Source organism: Anopheles gambiae, chromosome 3 (assembly GCF_943734735.2).
Source record: "Anopheles gambiae chromosome 3, idAnoGambNW_F1_1, whole genome shotgun sequence".
Taxonomy (NCBI): domain Eukaryota; kingdom Metazoa; phylum Arthropoda; class Insecta; order Diptera; family Culicidae; genus Anopheles; species Anopheles gambiae.
In genome coordinates, this window is record NC_064602.1 from 47192052 (window position 1) to 47204963 (window position 12912).

Below are 12912 nucleotides of genomic sequence, written 5' to 3' on the forward strand. Positions count from 1 at the left end.
TGGGCCGGTCTCGTAACAGGAAACTATCAAACCCCGTTCCCATGTGTTTGCGCCCCTTTCCCTCCTACCACTGCGACCCGGGTGCGCTCTTCCAGCTGTGACCGGGCAACCCACAGGCAGAAGTGTTTTTCCACCGGCCGCTCAATGGCAATGGGGTGTAATGGGGTTCTCGGAAGAATCGAAGCTGAAAGCAGAATTTAAATTGCTTCTCACTTCAGCAAACGCACTTCCATTTGTTCCCGTGCACGCTTCCTCCCCGCGATGTCTCCAGCCACTCGGGTATCGGCATCGGCGTTGGATCATTTCTCGGTTTCGATGAACTTGAAAAACTCTTGCGGCCACTGCGGCATGCCAATGTGAAGCTGGGGTGCGGTTTTGCGCGCTGATCCCAGCCCATCTGGTCATTCGCCCGGGATGGATATTGAGCGGAAAATGGCTAAATAATGTGCTTACGTAATGTCCGACACTCGATATGGCGGGCCGTGTGTGTGTGTGTGCGCCGGGGATACCGTCAAGAAGGTTCAAGAGGTACGTAACCGAGGATAATGATGACAGAAGTCTTCTGCATCAGCGATCAACTTTCTCCACTAGCACGCTGGTTCATTACCCGCAGACAGGCCTTTCCTCTAGCCGCATTGGTGGGACGTCTGGTAGAACGGTGTTGTTGTGGTCACAATATCAGCAAATAAATGGAGCTGTTGAAGCCGTGACTGCTTCCCTGTTGCTTGATTATAGTGCTACCGATGACTTTGGCTGTATGAATGCGTCTTACACTTACAAACGAAAGACCTTTGAATGCATCTTGTTGAAATTCTTTTAGCTACATCACAACACCAACTACTACTACTACTACTACTGCAACCAAACAAATTCAACCGATCGTAACCGGCGCAGTGATATTCTCCTCAGCAGAAGACTTTCGCATGGGGCATAGAGGGTTAAGTTAAATTGTAAAAAAAACACATCCTACTCACCCACCATTCTGCAAAGGTGCAGATGCTTGATTGTCGAGAAGCAAAATGTTAAAGGAAAAAGGTGGAGAAGATTGCTCACATATATAGTTGATCATAAAAGTGACCTCCGGGTCCGGGGCGCTCAAGAGTGGCTGAGAATTCTCATGCATTTTTGTATTGTGAAAAATCACCGATATATCAAGCGTGGCGTAGCAAAAACTGGTGAAAAGCGGGAGGGAGTGATAAACAAAAGCGGTGGGAGAGCGAGGTCAAACGGGCGGAGCGGATACAGAACATGGCAAAAATCGGAACCACAATCCGCCGGAGCAAGCAGCAAACCGAGTTCTGCCGGCATGTTCTCTCCCACTGCGCAAATTCATCGCGGATGTTTAAGTTATTTTTTGTTTTTGGTTTGTTATTTCATCTCTCCTGGAGAAGCTATTGTTACTCACTGAGGAAAAGCGGGGTGGGAGTTAGGAGTGGATCGGTTGTCGGGAGGTACGAGATCTTGTAGGCAAGCTGCTGTATGCAGCGCTCTTTGACGGTTTTGATGATTTCCCGGGCTTGTACGAAACGAACCAACCGAGGGAGCTTTTTTGCCCAGCAATCCGAAGCAAATAGAAGTGAGTGTGTGTGTGTATGTGTGTGCGTGTAATGGTGATGGTATTTAAGTATGCAAAATTATGTTCCATTGTTTTCCAAGTACAACGCAGAAAAATGAAGACGCATCTCATATTTTCCCACTACATCCGTCGGTTTGCCGTGTAGGTTTGCCTATTTTTTTTGCTTGATCTTTCTCTCGTCGCTGTGCCGGGCGCGCACTGCCTCTTACTATCAGCTTAATGACGGAGCGAGCCATGCACAAATACCACCAGCGCGCCCGGGTTCGGGGTTGTACCGTGTTCAAGCACCTTCACGAGCAGCATTCACGACTCGGCTGGTGAGGTTGTGCCGTTATGCCGTTATGTTAAGACATCACGAAACGCTGGTAATAATTATTCGCGCCCTTTATACAATGCGCGAGCGAGCGCGCGCGCGCGCTCAGAGAGACCCGTTTGACGATTGGATGCTTTAAAGTGGAATAAAAGAATAAGCTTGAATGAATATTTCAAACTGGCATGTTTGGGCTGGTATCGGTAATGTGTAGACCAAATTAGAGAGAACAACGAACTTCTGCTGTGCCTTTGATGCTAATGTTAAGTGCAGGTCGAGTACTGGCCGGAGCGCATCACTTGGCGCGTATGATTCAGCCGAAGTGCCGAATTACTTTACCATCGGCCTTCTGGAGAGCTCTAAAAATAACCAACGTTAAAGTGTTTGCCACTTAGACGGCGGGAAGCAAACTAGCAACGCTTTAGCATTCTAGTCTTTAATGTATGTGTGCGTACATTTGTATTCTATCGGTGACCAATGCTGCGATATGAATAAATTTCGTTAGGTCTCAATAGCAAGACCTACACCGAACCCTTGCCTCAGTGCTAACACAAAAAAGCCTGAATATAAATACAATGGCTTTGACCGTGGCTGGTTGCTGATGACACGTTCAAAGTCGAGAAAAAGATTTACACTGCATGCTGCTCGTGTGATGATGACACATCACGTATGTGGACGGGTCGCTACCGGCTAGCAAAGGGTGGCGATTGTCAACAAACGATCGACAGGATCGAAACGACGCGTTTGGCCTCTTTCAGCGTTTCTAGCTGTACAGTGCACCTCACCGGATGCGCTACTGGGGAACACACTTACACAAACACACACACATAAACCTACACTCCCTCGTTGACTGTACGTGCCCGCGAGTGCTGGGTGAAGCCGATGACAATAAGTGCATATTAATTATCAAGTAGCTGGGGGTTACCGAGTTCTATCTGCTTGATGCTGCTGCTACTGCCTTCCGACTCTCGTTACCAGTGCCGCCCGGGCATCGTGCATAGTTCATTACCATATTAGTGTCGATTTCCTCTGCAACACACTCGCCTTGCTCGAGGCTCGTTTTCCTAACACTCTCCACTGCTAGCCGTTGCCGGCATCGGATGTGATGTCATCTAGACTGTCTTTCTCATTTCACATTATGCAATAGATGCAACGATGATAGTTTTACCATTTTGCCATCACCTCTCAATCGTTTTTCTCGTTTTTTTTTTTCATTCCAGATGCAAACGCTTAGGAAACATTCATCAATATTGGGTAAGTTTTCAGTTTTATTTCAGTAGGTTCATCATTTACTTGCAACACGGTAACTTGTATACCAAAGCGTGCATTGGGGAGGAAGGTTTCGTTTTTTGTTGCAAACAGGCGAAAGAAAAATCTCAACATGAAAGCAAAATTAATCTTCCCCACATCTTAAGCCATTGTTTGCTGTTTGAGAAGACAAAACAAAGCCTATATGCAAAGCAATAAGGAACGACTTCGGCCTCGGTGGAAGTGACTTTAAGCTGACTGAGAAGAAGATTTCAAATTTGTACGTGAGATTTGAGGCTACAAAACTGCGAATTGAGATTGGTGTTTTTATCGCATAAAACTATGTTTAAAGCCACAATAAAAAGCTACTGTATTACACAGATGCTCTGGTCAATATGACAGTTGGTATGTAGGTAGCAACGAGACTGGTTATTGCACGCGATCCATGAGACGGCACGATCTCTAGTGGCAGTGATAAATTTCCCTCATTCGTCACATGGGAGGTGCAGCATCAACGTGATCATCATTCTCTGCACGAGCCCTAGCGTTCAATTCTATCTGCTAGACGCCCAGAGCTGCTTATGCGTATCACTAAATGAACTTGTTAACGTATGGCAAAATTAAACTTATAATCAAGTCAGCGTACCGTTCCGGACTGCGTCGATTCCAGCACGGCTAAGCCACATTTCAGCCACGTTCACTCAAACTCACTTTTGCATTTTCAACGCAAGGAACTGCGCTTGTGCCAGCGCAAAAGCCACGCGATCGTAACGATGCAGGCGAGACGTAGAAAATGGCATTATGCATGTGTGGCTTTACCAAGATCCCGAGAACAGATTTAAATACAACCAGCAGCAGGAAGCGGTCGGCAGTGCTGAGCGCAGTATAAAAGTGAAACTTTTGCCAGGCCAGGGTGTGGTTCGGACATTACACCGGTTTTTTTTAAGGTGCACTTCGTGGTGAACCGAAACTCAACCGTAAAGTAAAAGTATCATTGCACGGGGTTAAAAAGTCTCGCACAATCTCGCTCGCTCCAGCGATGTATTGAGTAATAGTAGTCTCGAATGCCGTGTCTCAACTTTTTTTTCCTGGAGCACACAATCAACTCCACTCTTTACCGTGCAACCGGGGCTGAAAGTGTTTTTGGGTGAGCAAAATGAGGCAAATAATAATAAGCAAAATAAAAAAGAAACCTGATTAATTCCTCGACCCTGGTGACGGGCCGGTCATGTTTTGTAGGTACTTTTTTTCTGGCGCTGCCATTGGCCCTTCTCGCCTCACAGCAGTCCTTCCTGCGCTGACCTGCCTTGAGCAAGGAAAAATCGTGACGGCGTGTTGAATTTCTTTGCCTAAGCCCACACCCGAGATCCTGTGGGGTGTGATCGTGCTGCATGCCTACTCGTGAGATTTAACATCAGCGGAACCAACAAACGAAAACATACTCATAGTGCATTTATTGTGCGGGGAGTAAACTAAAGAAACGAAGAAATGAAACGAAATTGCAGAAACAAATTGTTGCAAAGACGGCAGCAAGCAGTGTGCTGGCGAGGTTTTCAGGTTCGTCGCTTGAATTTTGGGAGTTTTTGCAAGCGACTTGCGGGCGTTGAAGTCTTTCATATTGTCAAGCGTCGCTTTGCTCGTTTTGTTTGGATTGCTGGTCAAAGCTTATTTACATAATACATGTGAAACTAAGCGAGGGCGTGATTAGTGGTTTGCGCAAGTAACTGAAAGGAATCCACGATTTTTGCCAAAGCATGATCTTTCATGAGAAAAATGGAACGCTGTTATTTGGACACAAGAAATTAGGATCTCTCACAATACAAATCGTTCGTTTCTATATGAACTTTAAACATGTTCTCTGCATTCATAAATTTCCCATTGTAATGAATTAGTTTTCTTCACATATTGTTAGTATTTAATGCATTGAAAACACTCCTCCACTCACCATAAACCGGTTGTAAATCGGATCTTAAGCAGTACAGACATGAGTTCACCATAATTCCAACCGTACACGAAGTAGGTGTAGCCCAAGGTTGTTGCTAGCGAATGCGCTTGTTTTGCTAGCTCGCTCTCGGTAGATCGATTCGGGGCACTCTTGGCTTGAAAGGCAAACGGTGCTTTACACTAGAAAATGTTTGATATTTAAACGAAACGTTTCTGTGTACAGTAAGGAAGGCGGCCGTAGTGTTTCATTGGTTAAGCTTTCCAATCGGGTCCCGCTGTCAAATGCCTAATACGACGCGAGTGAGCTAGCTAGCTAGCTAGATGGAGCTTGACCCGTTTTCATGACACTGTGCCCGTGTGTGCACACATATACACAGTCATAAACGATCGCATGAGAGTGTACGTGCATCATGCGCCGCGACTAATTTCTCATGGAGTACGCATCAGACGCTGCCAACACCTACGAGTATTTTATCAACCAATAAAACCTCTCACCCACTGTTACTGTTGAGCGGTTGCACTCTGTTTGCGCACATGTACTGTTATAGCCATGTGACGGTGACTCGGCCGTTGGTGATGGTGAGTTTGCATATTACCTAATTGCATGAACATCTCTACCTTGAGCTCAATTGCTATACACGTAGCAGAGAAAAGCTATGAGACGTTCGGCAGTACAGTATTTGTAGAAAAGTTGTTTTCAAATCCAATGCAGTTAAATGTTTCAGACCACATCTGGAACTCAATATGTAAGATGTGTTACAAAGATAAACCAATTGTTTAACATGATTTTGCTGTCACGCAGTTCGCCAGTGTTTAGAGCTTTGATTCCGTTCTCTAATAGAGAAGAACAGTTAATAGCGCTCACGTATTTAGAACAACCGATTGGCCAGAGACATGATTTGAATGTGTTGTTCATGCCAGACGGGTTTGTGTAGTGCATGCTGTTAGAAAATAAATAGAAAACAGTAAAAACTAATGGAACACACTTTGAAAAAACAACTGCGACCGTGATTATCGCAGCGCCATACAAATGATCTCACCGGACAAACCCAACGAAACGGATCGTAAACCCAGAAACGACTCTGACTGAACACATGGAGGTTTTTTTCACCCTGGAAAGATAATCTTCTCGAGAAACAGCACCAAAAAAACAAAAAAATTACCGTCAAACGGTGCTTTCTTGTTTCAGAGCAAAAGCTCAAACTCGCCACGAGCCTGCGCTGCGTGCTGAGTTACAAACATTCTTCAACTCTCCCGGAACGAACGGTTGGGTTGCTCGATTGACTGTTTGAAGCAGTTGATGAGCAGATGTGGTCAGCCATACCGACTACCGGTCCGGTTCAAACTCGTTGCTTCAACCCGTTTCGCTCTCGCTAAGCATCAGTTGCATCACTTAGAGCGTTTTGTTTTTTCGGTATCTTCCGCAGAATCGTGCCACATCTTTGCTTCGTGCGCCTTTTCGTCAGTTTGTAGACTCGAAAAGCAATCTTCAGCATTACCATATCGCATAAATTACACGGTACTGGGATCGGCTTTCTCACCGCGTATGAAACAAGCAACAAAACTTTACCGATTTTGGGCTTTTAACCAAACAATGTGTGACTTTGAACAACACCCACTGGCAAATCTGCGTCGGGTTTCTTGCATCCGCGGCATTGAGGTCTTTGCGTCGCACCCACTGCGTGGTGGCGCATTCGTTCGCAACTTTAATTAAACATTCAAATAGACGCATCCGCCAAACTGCGGCCGTTTGTACCGTGCCCGTGTCTGTGAGTTCGCCCAAGAAGCGAACTAAGTGTTCTGTGTGCGTGTGCCCAAAAGACAAACCGCACACGGCAGCACACTAACACAGTGTCCCGGGTGGTGTAGAAGCTGCTTGGCCGCTTCACTTGGCCGCACGTTCGCTCGCTCTCTCGCACACTGTTTACGTAATCTACGTCCGCAAAGTGGTGACGAACGCATACACCCGTTGACTGGCGTCACGTCTTGCGCCGTATTCGTCGTCTTGTTGTTGTTTTTTTTTTATGTTTTCGGACAAGGGCAACACATCGACACACTGCAGCATATGGTGGAAAATATAGCAAAATAACGGGATAATACGGGAATTCGGAATGGGTTTCGTAATCCAATCGATAAGCCTGTGGTGAAATGATCGTCCGGTACCAGTATCGAATACATGATATCCCGCCAAAGCCCTCATTCCTACAGGAATCGGGTGGAGGAACAATTCGGTGACACCCGGAATGGATGGATGGAGTTTATCGACTTTTGTCCCCATTTTTGCATTCGCACCCGGATCATCGACATACAGCTGAATAACTCAACCGCATGGCAAGCGATAGAATTCAACCTCAAATTATTCCGCTGAAACTGTTTTGACGGTTGTCAACCATCACCCGATCGCTCGAGTGACTGCGTGTATTGCTGCGGAAATTTGAGTCTTCTTCAAAAGCCGTCGCCCGCAGGCACATGATATGTAGATGAGAGAAAGACAAAAGCGTACGATGGGGCGAAGGTGTTTCTGTTTCCTCCACGCAGTTGTCGTAAAGCTACGAACGAAAGAGGAAAAAACAATCGCTGTAAGCTCAATCAAGCAAACGCCGTGTGGTACATCAAATCGGAAATCGCTATAGAGTAATTTCCTGTTTTTAATCACTGGGTAACATTGGACCCCGCGGGAAAAGGTACATTAAATCGGCAGCCATTTATGGCATCCCTTCATTCGGGCGGGTGCCTTTAAAAACATAGAAGGAAGAGGGTTTCAGTGCGTTTATACCACTGCAAAGTAGCTGAGATTTATTTGAATGCATTATACGACAGAAAGTCACAGAAAAGTCAAAGGAACTGCTTAGCAGTGGATAGCAAATCGTCAATGCTTTTAAAAAGACATACAACACACTTCCAACACCTTACGGGCATGAAACATGATAATTATGCCGTACCACTCTTCTCGGAACTGTCCACGGCATGTCATCATCATCGTCATCCTCATCGTCTTTCCTTTTATCGTCAGCAGGGACAGAAATTACAAACAATTGTCATGATTATTTTGTTTCCCCGCTTTTCAACCGTTCGGTGCGACGACGTACGCGATTGTGTTACGACGAGCATCCGGGCACACCCGTGCGGTTTTGCGGCCTCTCTTCCACGCCGTAGGCATTTGGATAGCGTCACAACTTGCCAACCTTGCCCCGTCCAAACTGATTCATCTCCTACATTCGACAATGAAGAGCTAAGTGCCATCGAGATCGATAATTTCCTGTTTCAAGAAAATCCCGAAGCGGGTGTACCTGGTTCTTTCTCCAGCATTGCCATACTCTCCCCCGTTTGCTTGCTCGTGCTGTACCCTCCCCAGCCCGTCTGTTTACTTTTGGTCCGTTTGAAATGTTAGTTTGGCTGATCAAACGTTCTTCAAATGCAGAAAACGTACGAACATGACTTGCATGTCTTCGAAGCCATTGCAAAGAGAGGTGTGAATGGAAAAAACCGAGTGGCTTTTTCTATAGTTCCCCACATCCTACGGGACATAATCGTTTGTGATGTGCCAGATTGCTATGGACATCATTTTGTCTGGCATGTGCACAGGCCCAATCGATAATAATGGTGCTTGCAATAAGGCTTCCAAGCTAACGAGCTAATAAGAGAGAAAGCTTCTTAGAGGGAGCGAGTCTCTTCCAAAAAGTGTACTGACCCTTCGCCAACATCGTGCGCGGAGGAATGCGCGTTCTGTGTAGGATCCCGTGTGCGTTTGGGAGCGTTAAGTGGCTACAGCAGCAACGGTGGGCCACGCACGCCCTGCCACGGTAGGAAGGTGCTAAATTGCTTTAATTAATGGCTGCACACGATTGCATCCACTTAAACGTTCTATGCAAACAACCTCATAACATGCCGCACGACCAACATTCCCTTCACGTCACACTAAATCATCCCGTGCAGTGTATTTAAAGCGGTAGTTGCTGCACTTTTACCTCTTCCCTGCAAGGCCCTCCACCACCGCGAAATGGCTCCTTTGAGTAGTTCGTTTTTGTTTTTCGGGAGACCGATGGTTGGTAGAGCGCGGTGTTTGCTTCTGCTAGGATACAGCCTCATTCCCGGCGTGGCGTAATTGTGATTCCGGTGCCTTCGGTTCGTACAGTTTACGAGATTCTGTTAAGTGATAAGGAAAATGAAATTCTCGCTTCGTTTAAATCATTTATTTATAAGAGATCCATCGGCAAGATAAGCCCCGGAACGGAGTGGTGCAAACGCGCGCGCGCTTGGCGGTTTTCCTCGGCGTCTATGTTTCCTTTGGCAACCCCAAATGGACCACTGAATATTGAGACGGCGGCACGGTGGTGCAGGAATTTGAAGCTGCAGCTCAAACTAAATGAACACCGGCTGCACCTTTGCGCTGGCGAGCGAAAAACAATCACGGACCAGTCGGTCGAAATAAAAGTACCAAAGCAGACAACAACATACTCATCGTGCGCTTGGCATTCGCTACGCAACCTTGTGCCTCGTGCAGATCTCGTAGCTGATGCTGGCGAGCTCCGTTTCTGCTGCACCCTCTACATCGACTGGCCGCTGTTTTTTTTACGGTGAGGAGTGGCGCAGCGGTGGAAGAGCACACGGTGAGCATCTGGAAAGGGGGAAGCAAATATTTATAAACACATATAATTTTAATAGACCGCTGCACTGCCAGACGGGATACGATCCTAGATCTTCGACGGTACATCCAATGTGTGTGTGTGGATCAAACCCCAGCGCCCGATAGAGATTGTTCTGATCCAATATGAATAAACATATGTTTGGCTATACATTAAACATGAGCCTGATGATACGAGATGGATGAGCGATGCTCTGAGGTTACTGCTGCTGCTGCTGCTGCTGTACAACTCTTTCTCTTCGTTTTGCCACACAATCCTACGATGCGTTCGCTCTTATCGCACATTCTTACGCAGACCGGGGCGACTGACGAGGCGATCGCGATCGCGCTCGAACAACACGTCACGTCCAACGGGTTTTAGCGGAAAAATGAATCTCCACCGATGATCGACCGGCAGATGGCGGGCACGTCTGTGCGGGCTGCGGAAGGTAAATGAACGACCTTCCCGTATCCTTAAGCCATTATCACAGCCACAGCCGGGTCGTGCCGTTTACCCTGCGTCACTACGCTGCGTCGGGTGGCGTAATCAGAGGGAAATTTTCCCGCAAGCTGCCGGTACAGGCCGATTGCTGCAAGAGGAGGGGGTAGTGGTTGTATGAAAATTAGCATTCATATTTTCTACGCGCCATCTAACTGTTCTTCGGACCAGTCCTGCAGGACACTCTCTAATGGTACGACTCTCTCTCCTTCATTCCACCCATCTCGCTTCCTGTGCACGTTCCCTGGGGTAACGATCGACGTTGTTGGAAGGAGATGTTCTCAAAACTGTAAGGAATCTAGTTTTGCCATGTTAGATTCCATCACGGACGGTGGATCCCGCAACAACTGCAGTTACTTTTCATATTCTTACCCGGCCCGCACAAACCCGTTCTGCGCCCGTAATGGGGTCGGATTTGGTGTATCCTCGGGCCGGGATGCAGTGCATGTGGAATGTGAAAGTTGGCTTGGCTTGATGCTGCAGCCAATGGTGCAACAACACTCTGATTGAATGGCATTTGGTGGTTGATGATTTAAGCTTGATGTTTCGTTAGGCGCGCGCGCGTTTCATCCTTCATGTAAGTTATTATTGTTTTTGCAATGAAGCGCGCCGGTCTACCCCGGGTCCGTTTTGCACTCAGCGATGCTAAAATGTCTTCCAAACATCGCGCGGTGGGTCGGGAATAATTACTGCCCCTGTTACTGATTTACGGGCGTAATTAAAACGATTTTAAAACAAGCCAATTTCTTGTACCCCTTTGCGATGCGCACATGCTGTACGGCATCGAGAGATGTGTAAGCGTGTGGGACAGCATCAAATGACAAGAACAGTGTCAGCGTATTATTGCATGGTTCCGAGCCGTGCTCGGTGCTGTAGTCGCTCCGCAACGGAAATGCGCACCCTCCTGGTGGGTTTTCAGCACCCAGTGCCCGGGTGCCCCGTGCAGTCAGTCAAGTGTTTCCGTGCGAAGCGCATTCTGGTGTCGAGATTTTCTTTCCTTTTTTTTAGTTTTTGTACGACCTGATCCTGTTTCACCTGCTGCCGATGTAGCCGAGACAATTAGTGTCGATTTTGTGTTTCATTTTTCTTCGTTTTCAGACCGTTTTCTTTCAAGTGTAGCTGTATGTTTTTGTTTGTTTGAAGCGTACAGTGCAGTGGGTATGCAGCTAAGATGCAAAAAAAAAACAACTTGTGAACAAAAATGGTCATATCAATGCGAGCACCAGGGGCGTTGGGCGCGTGCTGCCCCAACTGCCACTGTCTGTTCCAGTTGTTCCTTTTCTTCCGTTCTGCTTGCTGGGGCCATGTAGTGGTTTTAATAAATTTGCATTAACCTTTCATTGTCGCATTTCTTGTTAATATGTTGACTTGCCGTGTGTAACATGCTTGTCGCGTAAAAGGGATCCAATGTTATGCCGCTGTACCCACCCCGATCGGTGCGGTCGGGTGCGATGGTACGGAAGACCTCACGTTTGGTACATGCTATCATGACAGTGCAAATAATCGATACATAAATTGTATGCATGTTATTAGGACGCATGCGAGGGGCGCGCTCGTTCGTTCAGAGTGGAATCGTTCAATCATTTAACATCGCACAGGTCGCAACATCGAAACATAAATGTCTATAGCAAATCGAGCACAAGCGTAAATCGGAAATAGGCTTGTACATGTTTTGTTTATTCTTTAACGTTCACAGTGTTCAGTAGAGAAGAAGGACGATTTTGTACGATTCTAGCCCATTTCTGTGATTTGTAGCATCTTAAATGACAGTTTAAACTACACGCTCAAGTTAAAGCCGTCAAATGTCTAAAACCTGCTCAAGTGCAGACCTACATCCCAATCAAGCCTACACTAAATGTCTTACGAAATCATCGCATTCTAGTTAAGTCATTCAACATAACAGTCACTGCCGCACGGTCGGGAGTGATGTGTTTCATAATGAACCGGATTGTCTCCTCATCTTAAGCTAATTGTGAAAACAAGGTCTGCTCCATAATCTAGACGCATGGCGAATGGCTTTCGGCATGTAAAGAGTGCATTTGGAGCATCAAGGGTACCAAGGGTGCCTTCAAAACAATGGGACAGGGAAAGACGTCGGGTGCAGCACAGCCCAGCAATGTACACCCGACGATGCTAACCCATTCCGGATCCCGTTAGAAAATGGTACGGCTAAACTATAGCACGAACGAAGGGGAACAAACCGAACCGAACAAATCTAGCACACAAATCCGCTGCCATCCTCGCACTGCCGCCGCCACAAAACCGTCGTCGAGCGTTGCTCCGCTACGCATTCCGCGGAACTCGTTTTTCACCGTACAATCAAGCGCAAGCGTGTTGATGCAAAGCCAGCGCCTTCGGACGGTTTCCTGCGCTATCGGGGGGTAGCGATCGCGCATAGCCGCCCTATAGGGAGAGTACACCGGAGCAGCAGGAACCAAGGCGGCTGGTCTGCTGGTGGATGCAGCGAAGGCACACAAATTGAAATAAAATCATTCTCGCCGACAACACTGCGACCACGAAAACAAAACAGAACAAAAAAAAGGGAGCATCGAGGGCATTAAACACCGTCCGACAAATCGAAGCAAAATTATATAAATTAGTTCACTCGATTCTAGGTGGGCAGCGGCATCTAAAAGGAACCGTTTCGTCCTTCGTCGACCGAACCGGGGACGAGCAGGGTCTGTAATCACGATCTCAGCAAATCCAAGCGG

General features: G+C 46.9%; 1 protein-coding gene across 23 annotated transcripts in view; it reads left to right on the forward strand.

Moving 5' to 3' along the window:
* Positions 1-12912, forward strand: part of LOC1279452 (uncharacterized) — a 138913-nt gene that overhangs the window by 23195 nt on the left and 102806 nt on the right. For all 23 annotated transcript variants that reach the window (XM_061660894.1, XM_061660895.1, XM_061660896.1 and 20 more), the window contains exon 2: positions 3107-3140. In XM_061660894.1, coding sequence (XP_061516878.1) covers positions 3107-3140 — 34 coding nt within the window. The remainder of the gene's footprint in view (positions 1-3106; positions 3141-12912) is intronic.